Raw genomic sequence first — 17902 nt, 5'->3', positions numbered from 1 at the left:
CTCATTTGGTATTTCAGGAGTTCATATGTCATGGTAAATTTAGGAAAATTTTCTAGGAAATGTAGACAGACGGAAAAGTGTGTGTGTTTGGGGGGGGGGGGGGGGGGGGATAAGCATGATTGCCAGGCTGCCAGCACAAGCCGACACAGTTGGTAGTGCTGTCGCCTCAGCTAGAAGGTCCTGGGTTCGATTCCCGCTGGGGACGCTGTGGGCACTGGCGGCGTGTTCCCTCCTCCGCGTCATCAGTGCCCATACCCGAGGCGGGGGTTGGCGATAGGGCCTTTCTGTGTGGAGTTTGCATGTTCTCCCCGAGTCCCCTAGGGTAGATACCCTCACAAAAACATGCCGTAATCCTGGTCTCTAAAACTACCTCCCCCTGGCCAGCCGGGGCGCCTGATGGAGGGGAAAGGAACTGGTCGGAATAACGTGTCCCTTCCACGCGCTACGTCCGGCCGGGGAAATTCCCCTCTGTCAGGTGAAAAGAAGCAGCTTGGACTCCTCATGCATAGAAGGAGGCATGAGGTCAGTCCGCTGCCCCCCCAGATTGGCAGAGGAAGTGTAGCGCCCAGGATTACATTGCCACTGGGTGAAAAGAAAACTGGGTTACAAAATCTTGGGATAAGAATTTAAGAGAAAAAAAGCTCTATGATGGCTATTGCTGGATTGGATGGGGGGAGGCACCTGTTTTTACTCGAATGAATAAAGATTAGATTTACATGCATTACTTTTTACATATCATGAAAGCAAGGCATCGGCATCAATAGCAAGTCCAATCAGTGACTGCAAGACCTGACGCATGATGTGTCTGTGTTGGTTGATGGATGGAATAGTTTACCATCACCATACACAGGAGGATGTTGAGTGTAAGAAAACAAGCACTTTCTTATCCCCGATACGACCTGATTCCTCCCTCTAGTATAATTTTAAATAGTTATTTAAACATGATTTGGAACAAGAGAGCTGGGGCCTTCTATGAAGCTGGATTTGGGGCTTAATGTCTGTTTTAACCCTGGGTTTTTAGGTTACTACTATTCCCATGGGGCTCGGGTGTTTTTAGGTTACTACTATTCCCATGGGGACGGGGCTCGGTGCACGGATTGTGGAAAAACGTTTGGTTTCCCTGTATAGATTCTTGTCGGAGAGATTCTTGTTGGAGAAAATAAGTTGTGCCATTTTCTTGAGCCAAGCAATATCAAAGACTTTGTATACCCATATCATCTTACAATAGACACTGTTTGAAGCACTAAAGAACTGTACTTATTGCCTAGTAGGATATGAAACGAATTGCCTAATGTAGCACTGTGTGTGCCACTGTGCGTGCAGAGCAGTAAAAATAAAATGGATGTGGGGAATCCCCTCATTTTAGATTCAAATAGCAGCATCAACCCCCAATGCAAATAAGGGACTTTCCCTGTCTATTTAAGTTGATAAACGCTACCATGACGCAAGCTTATATGTGCTTGTGGCACTCTCTGCTGCTCATATTAAGCCACATTTAACTCTGTACATTAGCGATTGATTACACACATTCACAGATTATCAGATTGGTTCACAAGTGTGTCTAGGTTAGCCTCATTTTGTAGTCTATTTGAGAATAGCATCAAAAGTAAGTAAGCCTTACCGAGTCATGAGGCCTATAGGGCCCATGGAGCATCCAAAGTTGTACCCCAATAACCCCGTTATGCCAATGAATTCCTCCCCAGACACACATTATGTGTTGTCACTGCTATTGTATCCTACTGACTCGCCGCCCTAGCCCGTAGGAGTACATGCAATGACCAATATCACCCACCCCTGAACACGGGCCAATTGCATTGATGCCCGGAAAAGCTGGTTGCACCACGGTGGATTCTAACCCACAACCTCCGTGGTGGTTGTGAGTGTCCAAAAGTATTATCTGTGGACACTCTGTAAAGGGCTCTCTGAATGTGGTGGCAGTGCTTGGTCGTAATTATCATGTGAATTGGCTTACTCACTATATACAGTATGTAATACGTATATTATTCATTTACTCAGTTGTTGGAAGGAGCACTCTTATTTGTCACAGTGTGCATCCCATAGAGCTCGTTCTCTGGGTGCTTATCAGGTTCCTCTGTAGACCATCCATGATCTAATGAATACAATTACAAACGAAATACAAAAAATACACACACACACACACACACACACACACACACACACACACACACACAGCAAGATTAGATATCATCTAGTGTTTGGTCACTTCATAGTATACCAAATAGGAAATACTGCTAAGGAAAACGGATCTATCTATGGATAAGCCATGATCAGGGGCAAACAATTTGATTTAAAAGGTAGTAAAACTCACCCTTTGCCACTGGCTTTGTGGACCTACTGTTTCCTAGAAGTCGGGCCAGGAGGCATAGAATTTAGCCTCTGTGAGTCCAGAGCTAATCGGTCAGGGGGACCAAACGCTGTAAAACTTTGCTACCAGTAGTTCAAGGAAGACACAAATAATCACACCTGTGTGATGTGAGTGGTGCAACTCCGTGTGGGGGTCCCCAGAAGTTCCAGGGTGCCAGCTCAGCGAGCCACCCCGTTGAGAAATGACAGGGTTACCGTGTGGGGGGTCCCTCTACTGTACTGTACTTTCACTGTACTGTAACACCCCAACAGTGTGTGTGTGTGTGTGTGTGTGCGTGCGTGCGTATAGCTGTCTATAGGAGTGGTTGCACCACTCAAAAAAAGTTAAAATCAGCCTCATGGTGGCACCAGACCCGCTGTACGTTATGGTCTATAACTTTTGAGGTGAACCTTCGGTCATATTCCCTCGATTCCTTGGATCATGAAATAAATCCCCATATAAGGAGCCAAGCCCATTTCTGCCTAAATAGATTTTCTGCCATAAATATTTTCTTACACTTTTGTTACTACACTAAAGCTCCAGTTTTGTTCTCAAACTCACACAAATTGCTACACATGGAGTGATCATGTGATCAATATATTATAACCAATGAATCAATGTGGAATATCTTATAAAAAATAAAGTGATTGTCCAGAATATCCTATAAAAAAATACATTTTCAAACGTGGTATGATACCACTTTTTTATATTTCACACCAAAAATTAAGCCAAATAATTGGCTTAAAATGAATCCAATGAATGGACACGGCATCGCTCTGATGTCTGATGTCTGGCAATCTCCAAGAGCAGCACCGCGTTCTCGTTGTTGGGAATAAAGGGAAAACTGACCAAAGTGAGAACTGAAGAGTGTCACAGAGCAGTAAGTGAAAGGACTAAACACTAGTGTTAAGTTAAAGCATTCCACAGAGGAGCTTGCCAGTTGCATTTAACCCATTTTGACCTGAGATCAGATTAAAAAAATGTCTTCTACATCCTGACAGTTTTCTGAAAAAGCTATGTTTCTATGTCAGTGGTTCTTCGATTAAAAAAAAAACTGTTTTAAACAGATGAACACACCCTGTCTGTTTTCTAGATGTGTGATGTATCCACTGAGTAGGAGAGTTGGTACACAACTCTAGTGCTAACTCCTGAGGACTTGCCTTGATATTGGCCGTGAGGCAGGCCAGAAGGCTGCTCCTGGAGTTTTGAGGGGCAGGAGAGGAGAGCATAGGTCATCTACTGAGGCATTTGAATTAAATTCAGTACAGTTCACTTCACTTCAGTCTTTATTGCCCCACTAGGGAACAAAGGCTAATTACTAAATGGACTGAATTCCAATCCACCGTACAACGGCAGGATAAAAATAAATGCATGCATAATGTGTTCTCTCTACTTGGCATCAACAATAGAATAATGAACATGCTGCTTTGCATAGCCTATAGATCGGAACGGTCCGAGAAAGCTATGCAACCATAGTAATCAGACGGTATGAACAATAGTAGGAATAATGATCAGCAGACGGTATGAACAATAGTAGGAATAATGATAATATGATTAGACTACATTTTCATATATGGGGATTCCTTCGCGTGGTGGTTTCATGTCATCGGATCACATCAATTCATCTTTACGATTGTTTTCCAGTTCTGTCCTCTTTTGGATAGTTCCTACTTCTGTATCACATGCTTTATTGCACAGCCCTATGCAAAAATCATTCAAATACATGGCCATGTGTCTTGCTGTATTAAAAGATAATGTCCAGGAGAACCAAACGCATGCATATTTCAATCTGAGGATTTTTTTTCCTTTTCTTTTAAATCTTTGGTTGGTATTTTCAGTCTGATATATGAAGGATAAGCCCTTCAGATGTCCATCCATACAGAGTACAGACCCATCATGATAATGATAATGGAGGCCCCTTCTGCATGTCACATGGCACAGCATGGCATCACAATGTGTTCCTACGACAGCTCCCTGGTGTTATCAAACACTGTCTGGCGATGACACTACAACAACAACCCCTCCAGCATTTCTGAAAAGCCCTTTCTGTCGTCCTCTGTTTTCCAAGCCTTCCAACAGGCTTCTTCTGTTCAGACTTCATCACTTCCACTTTCAGCCTGTAGAAGTAAGAGAACCATGCTTAATAAAAAAGACCATTTAAAGGGACACTTCACCCCTTTTGCAAAAAAATATATGTTAATGACGTTGAGAATATTTAGAACACTTTCCTGGGGGTCTTTTTGTGTGTATGGTTTTAGATATTTTAGATTTTTAGCAGTGAGCCCAGTGGCTCTGATGTGATACACTTTTTTTGTTTGTTAAATTGTTAATCTTTCAAGTATTTTTTATTGAAGTTTGCACATTCAAGGACAGACAACAGATACATGACAACAAATACAGAACAGATACAGAACAAAACAACACCAGTACTCAACATTCATGTATAGAGTAAATAATTCTGAAATGCAATGTAAAAACCACAAATGGTATATTAATGAAATAAACTATAACTGAAATAAAATAAAAATGAAAAGGGGGGGGGGGGGTGATGGCCAATGTCTAAGTAGAAAATACTACCGCAAAGTAGGTTAGAAACGGTTGCCAAACTGGTATATTTCTGAGTGGAGCCCCTGATTGTATATTTAAGTTCTACGGCCCTCATTTATCAACGCGGTGTACACCCACATTTGGTGCACCTTGTGTACACCCATAACCCCGTTGATAAATGAGGGCCTACGAGTTTGAGATGTGACATAACATCCTCCACCCAGCGTTTGTGAGATGGTGGCGTCTGGCAAGTAAAGAGGAAAACGCTATAGCTTCAGCCTGTTGAGTTGGTATTTGTATTCCCTCACCAAACAACGGCGTCATTGGATTGGGATCTATAGTTGAGTTACAAATATACGAGAAGGTATTAAATATCTCTGTCCAAAATGCAGTCAATCTTATTATAATATATTATTAATCTGGGACATGACCAAAACATGTGGTTAAGCGTAGCAGACTCCTGACCACACCTGGCACAGGCTGGATCTGAGTGGATAAATTGTGGCTAGTCTGCTACGGGATAAATGTAGTCTATGTAAAACCTTAAATTGTAACAATGTCTAATGCATATCGAGGATGAGTGTACCAGTGAGACTGCCAATTGCCAGGTTAAATCTGGTAAATCCATACCTAACTCCTCCTCCCATGCCCTTTTCACACGTTCAAGTGATGGGGAAGCCACCCTCTGAATGCAGTCATATAGCCTGGATATTATGCCCCTGTAAACCGGATCCCAACTCAAACACTCGTCTACCCAAGTACTACCAAGTTGTCAAAGTGAAATATTTTCTAACAAAGCTACTTACTTGCAAATACGTAAAGAAGTTTGACTGGAATATTAAAAACCCGCTTCATTAGCTTGAAAGAAAGGAAGTGCCCATCTTTGAATAGGTCTTTCACACATTAAATGTGTGAATTAAAATTTAATTCCTTTTCCATGCCACTGCTGAAATGGGTCTGTAAGAGATGGAACAAAATTGCAGTTGGCTCGAATGGGGGAGGTGACAAGTGCTTTTTTAAGTTTGAAGTGGGTTCTGAACTGAGACAAGGTGCTGTATTTTGCGTGTCTTAAGTACTAGGTCTTATTACTTAACTTAAGACCTGGAGGCGTGATCAATGCCATTTGGCTATTCTGAGTGGCCAAAGAGCATTGACCACACCTCCAGGTCTTAAGTTAAGTAATAAGACCTGGTACTTAAGACACGCAAAATACAGCCCCAAATCTCCAGAGAACCTTGAACAACTGGGTTATTTGTCCTTTGACGTTTACTTAGAGGTAATTGGGCACATATCAAAGAGCCCAGTACCGGGCTACTTGCATGTTTGCATTGGGGATTCAGTCTCAGGTAGATTGAAGATCCAAAACATTAACATATGGATATTAGCTGCCCAGTAATTCAATTTACAATTTACAATTTAGGCATTTAGCAGACGCTCTTAATCCAGAGCGATTTACATTAAACAAGAACAAAAAGCATGGGAATGCATCACAAAAAAGCATTTATCATGAAACATGCGTAAGCTAAGAAAGTAACAGTGGAATATCTATATTATGAGACTATACATATAAACTATATATATATATATATACTACTATGCTATACATATGTACTATGGCGTGCTATGACTATATACAATGCAATTATAGTGCTGTCTACATAACATGCTATAAGTCTGTATCAAATGCTATCTAAGTCTACAGAAATGCTATCTAAGGGGGTAGGGTAATTGCTATGGGCCATGATGGAGTCTGAAAAGGTGGGTTTTCAGACTACGGCGGAAGATTGGGAGTGATGCTGCTGCTGCAGTTCTGACTGCAATGGGAAGTGCATTCCACAGTTTTGGAGCCAGAAGGGAGAAGAGTTTGGAGCGTTGGAAGACGTGTGGAGCGTTGTCCCGGCGTTTTTAGTGAGGGTACTTCCAGCTTCCCTGCGTTGGCTGATCTGAGTGCGCGGGAGGGTTTGTACGGTTCAATCATACTTGCAAGATATGGGGGAGCCATACCTTTGGTTGCTTTGAATGCCAGCATCAGAGTTTTGTATTCTGTGCGGGCAGCGACCGGGAGCCAGTGGAGGGAGCGGAGCAGGGGGGAGACATGTGTGAATTTTGGCTGGTTGAAGACCAAGCGAGCTGCGGCATCTTGGATCAGCTGGAGAGGCTTAAGTGCACATGCTGGTAGGCCAGTAAGGAGGGAGTTACAATAGTCGAGTTTTGACAAGACTGTTGTCTGGATTAGGAGCTGGGCTGATTCCTGGGTGAGGAACGGTCTAATTCGTCGTATGTTATAGAGTGTGAACCTACAGGATCGAGTGACAGCTGTGATGTGAGCTTTGAACGAGAGCTGACTGTCCAGGACAACACTGAGATTCCTGGCTTTTGGGACAGACGTTACCAGGGCGTTGTCTACGGAGATAGTTAGCTCCCGCATAGGGCAGGACTTAGCTGGGAAGAAGAGAAGCTCAGTCTTGTCTGGGTTCAGCTTGAGGTGATTGGAGGACATCCACTGTGAGATGTCAGCCAGGCATGCAGTGATGCGCTCTTCCACCTGAGTGGCAGAGGGGGGGAAGGATAGAAACAGTTGTGTGTCATCGGCGTAGCAGTGATAGGATATATTATGAGCAGAGATGATAGTGCCAAGGGATTTAGTGTACAGTGAGAAAAGGAGGGGACCAAGTACAGATCCCTGTGGGACCCCAGTTTGGAGGGTTCGGGGGGATGATAACAGGCCTTTCCAGGAAACCTGGTAGGTCCGGTCGGTGAGGTAGGAGGAGAACCACTTTAGTGCCGTTCCACCGATGCCTAGATCCGCTAGGGTGTCTAGGAGCAGCTGGTGGTTCACTGTGTCAAATGCTGCCGATAGGTCTAGGAGAATCAGTACTGCAGAGTGGGAAGCAGCTTGGGCAGCATGTAGTGCTTCTGTGACTGCCAGCAGGGCAGTTTCTGTGGAGTGGGCCTTCTTGAATCCGGACTGGTTGGGATCCAGCAATAATACAGATAATTAGGTAATGCTAGGCCACCCTCCTCCTTTCGTCGCTCTAGAAATTCTCTCCTTATGCGGGGCACTTTGCTATCCCAAATAATAAACGTGGATGTGTATTTATTAAGTTCCCTGAAAAAGGCCTTTGGGATAAACATTGGGATTGCCTGAAAAAGAAACAGAAACCAAGGCATAATAGTCATTTTTATTGAATTTATCCTACCAGCTAGTGACAATGGAAGTGCTGCCCATCTTTCCATGTCCTGTTTGGCTTTTCGGAGTTTCGTTTTGACATTTTTTCCAAAAAGATCATTGTATTTATGAGTAACACAGACTCCTAAGTAAATAAAACTGTCCGTGCTGACCGAGAAGGGGAAAATCCGGTACGACAATTGACGTGCTTTATCATTAATGGGAAATAAGACTCTTTTGTTAAGATTTAACTTATAGCCTGACACCTGACACCTGGCCGAAGCCAAACTTTTCCAGTGTGGTGAAGAGGTAGTTATATTCAATCATATCAAAAGCCTTGTGAGCACCCATTGATATTATAATTTCTGACTATATCGTTGGGTTGATCAATAATATTGAACACCCGGCGAAGATTGATGTCATGGACACATGGCTCACTTACTTCCTGGACTACAAGTACAATTCCCATAATGCTTTGATGCACTGCTCCTCCTTGTGGATAGGGGGAGGGCTGCCTTACTGAGACAACATGTAGTCCAAGGAAGCTCTGAGAAGGAAGTGAAGTGGTCACGTGACTGGGCTGCGCCATGACACTTTCATGGACACTTTCATGGGAGCCAAACTACCCGGAAGTTTGGCAGAATGCATTGGAGTCAATGAGAGCTCAGTGACCAGCTCATGAACAAACATTATTTATGAACAATTGAGACCTTTTGTAAAGTAATCACTTCTGGAAAATAACAGAAGACATGTAACACATTATTGTCTGCTGTGTTGTTATTCGATGTGTACACTGTGTAATTTATTATTATTTTTATAGAGGTATGATATCTCTATAAAAATAGAGATACCATAAAGTACAAAGTACATTTCTGAACGCGAGACCGTTTTCTGTCTGGCAGCCAAATATTGCGATACTTCGGAGCCAGAAACGATACCTGCTGCTGTTTAGATCCTCAGATAAAATGATGTTCTGTGCACTCTGTGCACATCGAAAAGTAAGTGATTAGAAAACAACCTGTGATATGTCTTCTGTTATTTTCCAGAAGTGATTACTTTACAAAAGGTCTTATTGTTCATGAATAATGTTTGTTATAAATGCTAAATGGTGCATTTATATAGCGCCTTTATCCAAGGCGCTTTACAGAGATTGTGCATTACATTCACCCATTCACACACCGATGGCAGCGGAAACCATGCAAGGCACCAACTAGCACATCGGGAGCAATTAGGGGTTCAGTGTCTTGCTCAAGGACACTTCGACAGTAACTCTGGGGGAGCCCGGGTTCGAACTGGCAACCTTACGGTTACCATCCAGGCACTCTACCCCTGAGCCACCGCCGCCCCTGAGCTGGTCCAGCCGGCTCCATTCACTGCCATGTATTCATTGCACTTCCTGTGTGAGTTTGGCTCCCATGAAAGTGTCCATGAAAGTGCCATGGTGCAGCCCAGTCACGTGACCACTTCCCTCCCTTCTCAGAGCTTCCTTGATGTAGTCCAGGAAGTAAGTGAGCCCAGTGTCCCATGACATCAGAAACACTGGGCTCACTGCTAAAATATCTAAAACCCACATATTGCACACACAAAGATTCCCAGGAAAGTGTCATAAATCTTCTAAACGTCCCTTTAAGGCTAAAACAAGGGGGGGAATGAGTACTTCATGCATGTATGCCAGTCAGTACACCAGTAATTAATAAGTTCCAACATTTTCTGCCACAGACAGATACTCTTCATATAGCAGGTCCAGGTTCCACATTTGTACACTCTTTACACGCTTTTTCAGTATAGTGTAGTTCCGAGCACCCAGACAGTTTCCTTTCTCTCACACTATAGTGTATTTGACATACACACACTGGCAACAAAGGAAACCAAACCATGCAAGGCACCAACCTGCTCATCATGGCTGCTTACACGCAGCCATGCCTCTACCTCTTCCTCCATAGCTGTTCTGCCTACACTAGTCTCTCCCCCTGTCCCCACACTGTCTCATCTAAGTACAATCTCCATAGAAGAACTCATACCGATTGTTACACATATGCATCCATCATCTAGCCCTGCTGACATTATCCCCACTTCACTCTTAAAAACAGTTTTCAACAGTTTAAGCCCTTTCATTCTGTCCATCATCAACAGTTCTATTTCCTCTGGCTGTGTTCCTGATTATTTCAAACATGCAACTATTCAACCGCTGTTAAAAAAACCTAGCCTAGACCCATTAGTCCACAGCAACTATCAACCAATCTCGAAACTCCCGTTCATCTCCAAGGTTTTAGAAAAGGTTGTCTGTAACCAATTATTGCACTATCTCAACCAAAATAACTTATTTGACAAGTTTCAGTCTGGCTTCCGCCAAAAACATAGTACTGAAACTGCACTCCTTAGAGTCTCTAGCGATATCATCATGAAAGCTGATATCGGAGAATGTTCAGTGCTGCTACTGCTGGATCTTAGTGCAGCATTCGACACGATCGATCATGCCATACTCCTAAACCGGCTCCAACAGTGGGTGGGGTTAGGTGAACTGGCCCTGGAGTGGTTCTCCTCTTACTTGTCAGGGAGAAGCGTTGCTGTTGCTGTCGATAGCTTTGTCTCCTCCTCTGCTCCTTTGACATGTGGGGTCCCCCAGGGGTCCATCTTGGGTCCTATCCTATTTTCAATTTATATGTTACCCCTTAGTGCTCTCATAAATACCTTTGATGGTGTCTAATACCATTGTTATGCCGATGACACTCAGCTATATATTTCCTTCAAGCACACAGATATTAGCAAACTCACTGTATTGCATGACTGTTTAACAGCTATTAACAATTGGATGGCTCAATTTTTTTTGCAGCTTAACCCTAGCAAAACAGAGATCCTCATTATCGGCCCCGAAAGCATCGCTAATGCCATTCGGCTATCCCTGGGCCCTTTGGCTTCTAATATTAAAGACTCTGCTAGAAACTTGGGTGTCTTCTTTGATAGCCACATGAATTTCAAGTTTCATGTAAAGAAGGTCACCTTCTCAGTCCTGTTTTTTCCACCTACGTAACATCTCTAAAATAAAACCACTCCTCTCCACTCAAGATTTAGAAAAAATAATTCATGCTTTCATCTCTTCCCGACTCGACTACTGTAATGGACTATATACTTCCCTCACCTCGTCATCTATTCATCAACTACAATTAATTCAGAACACAGCCGCCAGGATTCTTACAAACACCAATCGCAGATCTCATATCACACCGGTGCTCGCTTCACTTCACTGGTTACCCATCAAATCCAGAATCAACTTCAAAATCATTTTAACCACTTATAAGGCGTTACATGGGCTGGCCCCACCCTACATCTCAGACCTTCTGCTTCCAAAACAAAATACAAGATCAGACAAGGGCCTACTGAAAATTCCGGAGACTAAACGGGTAACCAAGGGCGACCGGGCATTTGCCGTAGCTGCTCCCACACTGTGGAATGCCCTCCCCCTTTTTATAAAGAATGCTGAGTCTGTTGACATTTTTAAGAAGTCACTGAAAACATATTTATTTCGTTTGTATTTTGAGCTGTAATTCGTCGCTTTGAATTGATTGTTTTTTTGTTTTTGTTTTTTTTACCTTGTTGTACAGCACTTTGTAACTGTTGTTTTGATAAGTGCTTTATAAATAAAATTTACTTACTTACTTACTTACTTACCTCCCGGGTCACCGCCACGCAAGTGGTGCTTTCCAACCGGATAGCTATAACTTGGCAACACCCCGTTCTGCCTCTCGCATGAGCAGACCGCGTTAAATAACTCCGGACCTATTACAGAAAACCATACAACAGAATATCATATACTATTTATTACAAACACTCATATATTTTCATATAAATAAAATTGTTTTAATGAATTCTGTCAAACAATAGGGGGGTGTACTGTACAGTATCTATTTATCTTGCTCCTTCGTTTCTCTTCTGTTTTTTGATTGATTGAATACTTTGAAAACAGTTTGCAACAAAAAATAAATCACACCTGTGTGAAGTAAGTGGTGCAACTCGGGGACCCCCACACACCCAGGGTGCAACCATGTTACAACCATACTGTTTTCGTGCTCACACATACCCAGCCAGGGACCCACACACATACTCACGCAAAGAGGTACACTGCAGATTCATACAAAAGGATGGTAAAGGGATAACCCAAGAAAGCCTTACAGCTTGTTTCCATTGGAGTCCTGTGTATTCAGTTCATTTTCTTTTTTTAAGACAAACAATAATATGCTAAAACAGTAAAAGGTTGTGTGTGTGTGTGTGTGTGTGTGTGTGTGTGTGTGTGTGTGTGTGTGTGTGTGTGTGTGTGTGTGTGTGTGTGTGTGTGTGTGTGTGTGTGTGTGTGTGTGTGTGTGTGGTTGGTCATTCTTGCTACAGACTAGTACAGAGGGGACTTTATTGGGGGGGACACTCTCTAGTCTAGTGAGTCGTTGGTAGATTCTTAGAGCGTATTTCCGAATGCATTCTGTTTTCACAACCGTAAAAAAGCAGGATAAACCGAACAGTGGTTAGTTCTGCCTGTCTCTACCTACGGTCACAGCTGCCCATGGGGACAGCCGTGAGATGGTTACAGTAAATGCACTAGCATGAAATGCACTGAATAATTTTAGACATAATTGTTTATACAGTATATACGCCCTGCTTTCATTTACAACCTCATAATCTGTCTAATTAGGTAATAATAATGCTGTTCATTCTCTCAGGTTGACGAGGACGTAGCTTTGGACCAAGCTGTGAAATTCTGTCAGATACAGTTGGCCACTTCTGCCCAAAGACAGGTAAAAACACTGGACCCCCCTCTCTCTCACACACACACACACACACACACACACACACACACACACACACACACACACACACACACATCTCTGCTCTATCCAGAGATACTTTGCAACCATCTATTGAAATGAAACTTGAGATGCTTCACGCATAGAAAGCAGTCTGCTCTGCGCTCACTGTGAAGTGGGGTTTGCGGAGTAGTCAATACATCATCACCATCCCAGTCGTCACCATGGTAACAGGAGGCTTTTGGAGAGAAATGAGACTGACTCAAGTCACTTTTAAATTAGAGCACTGAAGAGGGTGTGTGTGTGTGCTGTCCAGCTGACACTCGTTGACACTCATTGACTTAGACTGCCACCTAGTGGTCATTGAAGGTAGTTAGCTTCCGCCACGGAAAAGACTGGATTTCTACCCATTTACATCCGGGCCTCGCAGAGTGAGAGAAGAAGAAGCAGCTTATGTTAGCAGTAGCTTACGATGTTTTTCTTTTGCCAGAAATGGTAATATGTCGATCGTGATGCGATGGAAAATCACAAATCACATCCCAAACTCGGATGGATGGTCAAAAGTATGCGCACTCGTCCTTGTGCTGGGGGTGACGAAGGCACTGTCTAGCAACCGGGACAGGACTAAAGGTTGGTTTCCGGCGTAGCAGTTTCATATTGATATAAAGCTTACAAAGCCGCGATATCGCTGGTCGGCAGTTAAATAATTAAAGGCGAACCTTACCTAAAGATGAACACAGGTATCCATTAGTCACTGGGGAAAAAAAACATGCAGAGCGTTCCATACCGAATTAGCGGATTTTTGTTTCAATCCGTTCTAGATATGAAAAGTTAGTCCATGGAATGTTGTAACTTGTTGTTGTATCAAGACGACAGCCAGTGGAACCTTTTCTTAAAGGACCAGCTCCCCAAATATATATTTTTTTCTTTATTTATTAATATACACATTATCAACAGAATTCAGTACAAATGTCTAGTGTGGCATTATCCTTTAATGTAATACATGTACAATCAAACAAGGGATCCAAAAGGGATAGCACCAAAAATAGTCCTTGCAGTCTCGTTTCCATTTCGGCCCTATACAATCATTTCCTTGTCATGACATGAAGAATAACATCAAGACAATTATGCTTCTCCACTGTCAAATAGGCCAAGATCTAGATTAGTGGGACTCATTCAAATGACCACCAGTGAGTCCTGGGACTCACTTAATTGAAAACTTAACATCACTGATTATTGTATATTATGATAATATAGTCACTGTATTTTATTTTATTAGATATGTAATGTTACCTGACAATTAGTTGACTTTTGGTGAAAAGGCCTGCATATATCAAGGTTCAAGGTTCTTTATTATTTGTCTCCCGAGGAAGACATTTGTCTTAGACAAAGGGCCCGCATAAGCGTAGCCCTTATGCCCATGTCGCCGCAGTGCAGCGCCAAATATCGCTATAGGTTGATCGTTATCGGAAATTAGGAGTCGGACAATATCGGATATTGGCAAAAAAGTAAATATCAGACATTCCTGATGCTGCCACACAAGGCACACGTGCATGAGGCAGGGCAACAATTACTTTAATAGTGTCCAAGGTCCTGATTTTCTTTTGATTACTGAAACTAGTTGAAGAGTTCCAGCGGTGTTAAGAGATCAAATCAACAGATTTGAGAATCTGATCAATGAGAATACCGGGTGGGTGTTGTTAGCTCTTGTTCTAGGCTTTCTCACACAAGGTTGTATCACTGTATTAATAACATGGAGAAGGGTTAGATCTGCCCTTGATTACCCCAGATAGATACTTAACGATGGTTTATTCAACTGACTGGATATTTCTCCTAAAGCCCAGGCTTTGCATCCATGCAGCAAAGCTGTAGGAGGAGCCACTCAGTATGTTGATGGTCTTGGCAATAACGGACAAAGAAAACTGAACTGCAAGTTGAGCTTATAACTGCTACTTTAATATTGGGGGAAATAAAGTACCCATTGTGATAGCATCTAATGAATCATACCTTATTGTCTCCACCAGGCCGAAGGCATGTGGGGAGAGTATGTTTTGCACTCCGTCCGTCCGCGTGTCCGTCCGTCCGTGTGTCCGTCCGTGTGTCCGTGAACAGCTAATCTCGGCCACCGTTAACACTCCCTGGATGCCAACCATGAACCTCTGCCCCAAACTTTCCAGAACGGCCTGTTATAGCGCCACCAGGAGGCCGCTTTGTGCAAAACAAGTTTTTGCACAGTACACCTACAGATTTTGTCCAAACATCACGCAAATTGGTACAGTCTCTCTAGAGCCATTCAACGAAACGGGTCTTTCAGATTTATCAGACTCCATCCTGATTGGTTAAGATTGGCTTCCAAAGTTCACAGGAGTGCTCAGTTTCAAACAAAATGCTGCAAATCATGAACACATCGCGTGATTTCCGTGAAATTGTGCACCCACATTCCCACTAGGCCGAGGACGAAATGCCACATGAACAATTTCAACTCAGCCTCAAGGTGGCGCTATAACTGGCCGAAAAGTGTTTTTACCTCTAACTGCACGGATCTGTGGATAACCTGGTGGAGACCTGTGCCCGGAAGGGCACTTTTTCTAGTTATGAGAATGTGAACAATGCAATAGCAGCTAGTTTTAAGAGAGCCTTCATTTCAGCAGCCATCACTGGTTGATTCAGTGTCCATTGCCGCCTAGACTATGGATTCAGATGGGATTAGGAAAGTAACATCCAGGAAAAGCCTCACTAATGCACTCACTCTGTGTGTCAGCGTTGTCTAGATCGTAGTTTTAGATTACTCTTGAACAAAATGTATTTAATAAAACAATACATTACACAGAGCTGACAGCTATTTGGAGACTTGTCTGCATCTTTGTTTAGAGTTGTATCTGAGGGGTTTGTCTACTCCATTCCACAGTTTGCCTTATTTGGGTGGTAATGGCAATGGAGGCCTATAGAGGCCTGTTTGGTAAGAGCAGTTCAGTAGACTTACTAACAGATATGAGTCGACTTCAAATAGAATTCACACACAATTGTTAATGTTGGTTTTAACTTTCTTTTAATGCCATGCGGGTGGGGTATACCATACTGTATATAGGATAACCCAATACATGCCAGAAAGCTTGGGAAACAAAACATGAACTATAACACTATGACTACTGTCCTGCTGTGCTGAACTTTGTTTAGCAGTGAAGAGTTATGTGCCAATTCTGTTGGACACAGCTCAGCAGTGGAGCTCTGAATAATCTTATGCATGGATATCCTGCTATTATTAGCTCTGCTTGTGGTGTGGCACAGGGGATGACGATGTTGGTCCATCCCTGCAATCATCACTTTGGTAATGTCGAAATGCATAGAAAACTGCATTTTAGGTTGCAGATTACTATGAAAACCTGCAAAACCCGTCCGTCACTCATGTCTCCAGATTTGATCGTCAGTCCATCACGCCTCGTGACATCACGCCTCGTGACATCACGCCTCGTGACATCACGCCTCGTGACATCAGGCCTCGTGACATCAGGCCTCGTGACATCAGGCCTCGTGACATCAGGCCTCGTGACATCACGCCTCGTGACATCACGCCTCGTGACATCACGCCTCGTGACATCAGGCCTCGTGACATCACGCCTCGTGACATCAGGCCTCGTGACATCAGGCCTCGTGACATCACGCCTCGTGACATCACGCCTCGTGACATCACGCCTCGTGACATAAGGCCTCGTGACATCAGGCCTCGTGACATAAGGCCTCGTGACATCACGCCTCGTGACATCACGCCTCGTGACATCACGCCTCGTGACATCAGGCCTCGTGACATCAGGCCTCGTGACATCACGCCTCGTGACATCACGCCTCGTGACATCACGCCTCGTGACATCAGGCCTCGTGACATCACGCCTCGTGACATCAGGCCTCGTGACATCAGGCCTCGTGACATCACGCCTCGTGACATCAGGCCTCGTGACATCACGCCTCGTGACATCAGGCCTCGTGACATCACGCCTCGTGACATCACGCCTCGTGACATCAGGCCTCGTGACATCACGCCTCGTGACATCAGGCCTCGTGACATCACGCCTCGTGACATCACGCCTCGTGACATCAGGCCTCGTGACATCACGCCTCGTGACATCAGGCCTCGTGACATCAGGCCTCGTGACATCAGGCCTCGTGACATCAGGCCTCGTGACATCACGCCTCGTGACATCAGGCCTCGTGACATCACGCCTCGTGACATCACGCCTCGTGACATCACGCCTCGTGACATCACGCCTCGTGACATCACGCCTCGTGACATCAGGCCTCGTGACATCAGGCCTCGTGACATCAGGCCTCGTGACATCAGGCCTCGTGACATCACGCCTCGTGACATCACGCCTCGTGACATCACGCCTCGTGACATCACGCCTCGTGACATCAGGCCTCGTGACATCAGGCCTCGTGACATCACGCCTCGTGACATCACGCCTCGTGACATCACGCCTCGTGACATCACGCCTCGTGACATCACGCCTCGTGACACGCTCGTGACATCACGCCTCGTGACACGCTCCACATATCTCCATATATGAGGATCACGACACTGATCTGAGTCTGACATCATCATACCCTCTACACTCGAGGCACGTGGGGCGAGGTCGCTTCATTTATGTTTTCAATTGCATTCTTTCACAAAATCTGCCCGTATTCATCAGTTTCCCTCTCGTTTGTTTGTTTTTTTCTTTCCAGATTTATGTTTTCTTTCCAGAAAAGACTTTTAACTATCGTTAAAAGTGTCAAATCTGTCAGCCAACCAGAAACAATGTTTTGAACATTGTTGTAATTGAATTCATCACAGAGCCTGCATACTCTATCCAGACTTTACTGTACTGGTGTTACTGAATACAACATTCTTTGGTGGTACTCTATAAATACAGTCGAGCCATTACTATAGTGCCTGAGCCACTAATTATAAAAAACTATGATCCTGGAAAGGGTCTGAGTGACCAGTAATTATGAATATTATGAATACTTAAATTTATAAGTCATTATAAACGG

At 43.8% G+C, this 17902-nt stretch overlaps 1 protein-coding gene across 3 annotated transcripts in view; it reads left to right on the top strand.

The window, feature by feature from the left end:
* cabin1 (calcineurin binding protein 1) overlaps positions 1 to 17902 on the top strand; it is a 76328-nt gene that overhangs the window by 39473 nt on the left and 18953 nt on the right. For all 3 annotated transcript variants that reach the window (XM_083784905.1, XM_083784904.1, XM_083784903.1), the window contains exon 34: positions 12791 to 12865. In XM_083784905.1, coding sequence (XP_083641031.1) covers positions 12791 to 12865 — 75 coding nt within the window. The remainder of the gene's footprint in view (positions 1 to 12790; positions 12866 to 17902) is intronic.

Source organism: Protomyctophum parallelum, assembly GCF_964188405.1.
Source record: "Protomyctophum parallelum genome assembly, chromosome: 15".
Taxonomy (NCBI): domain Eukaryota; kingdom Metazoa; phylum Chordata; class Actinopteri; order Myctophiformes; family Myctophidae; genus Protomyctophum; species Protomyctophum parallelum.
Note: the sequence above shows the minus strand (reverse complement) of the source record. Positions and strands in the feature narration are given on the sequence as shown.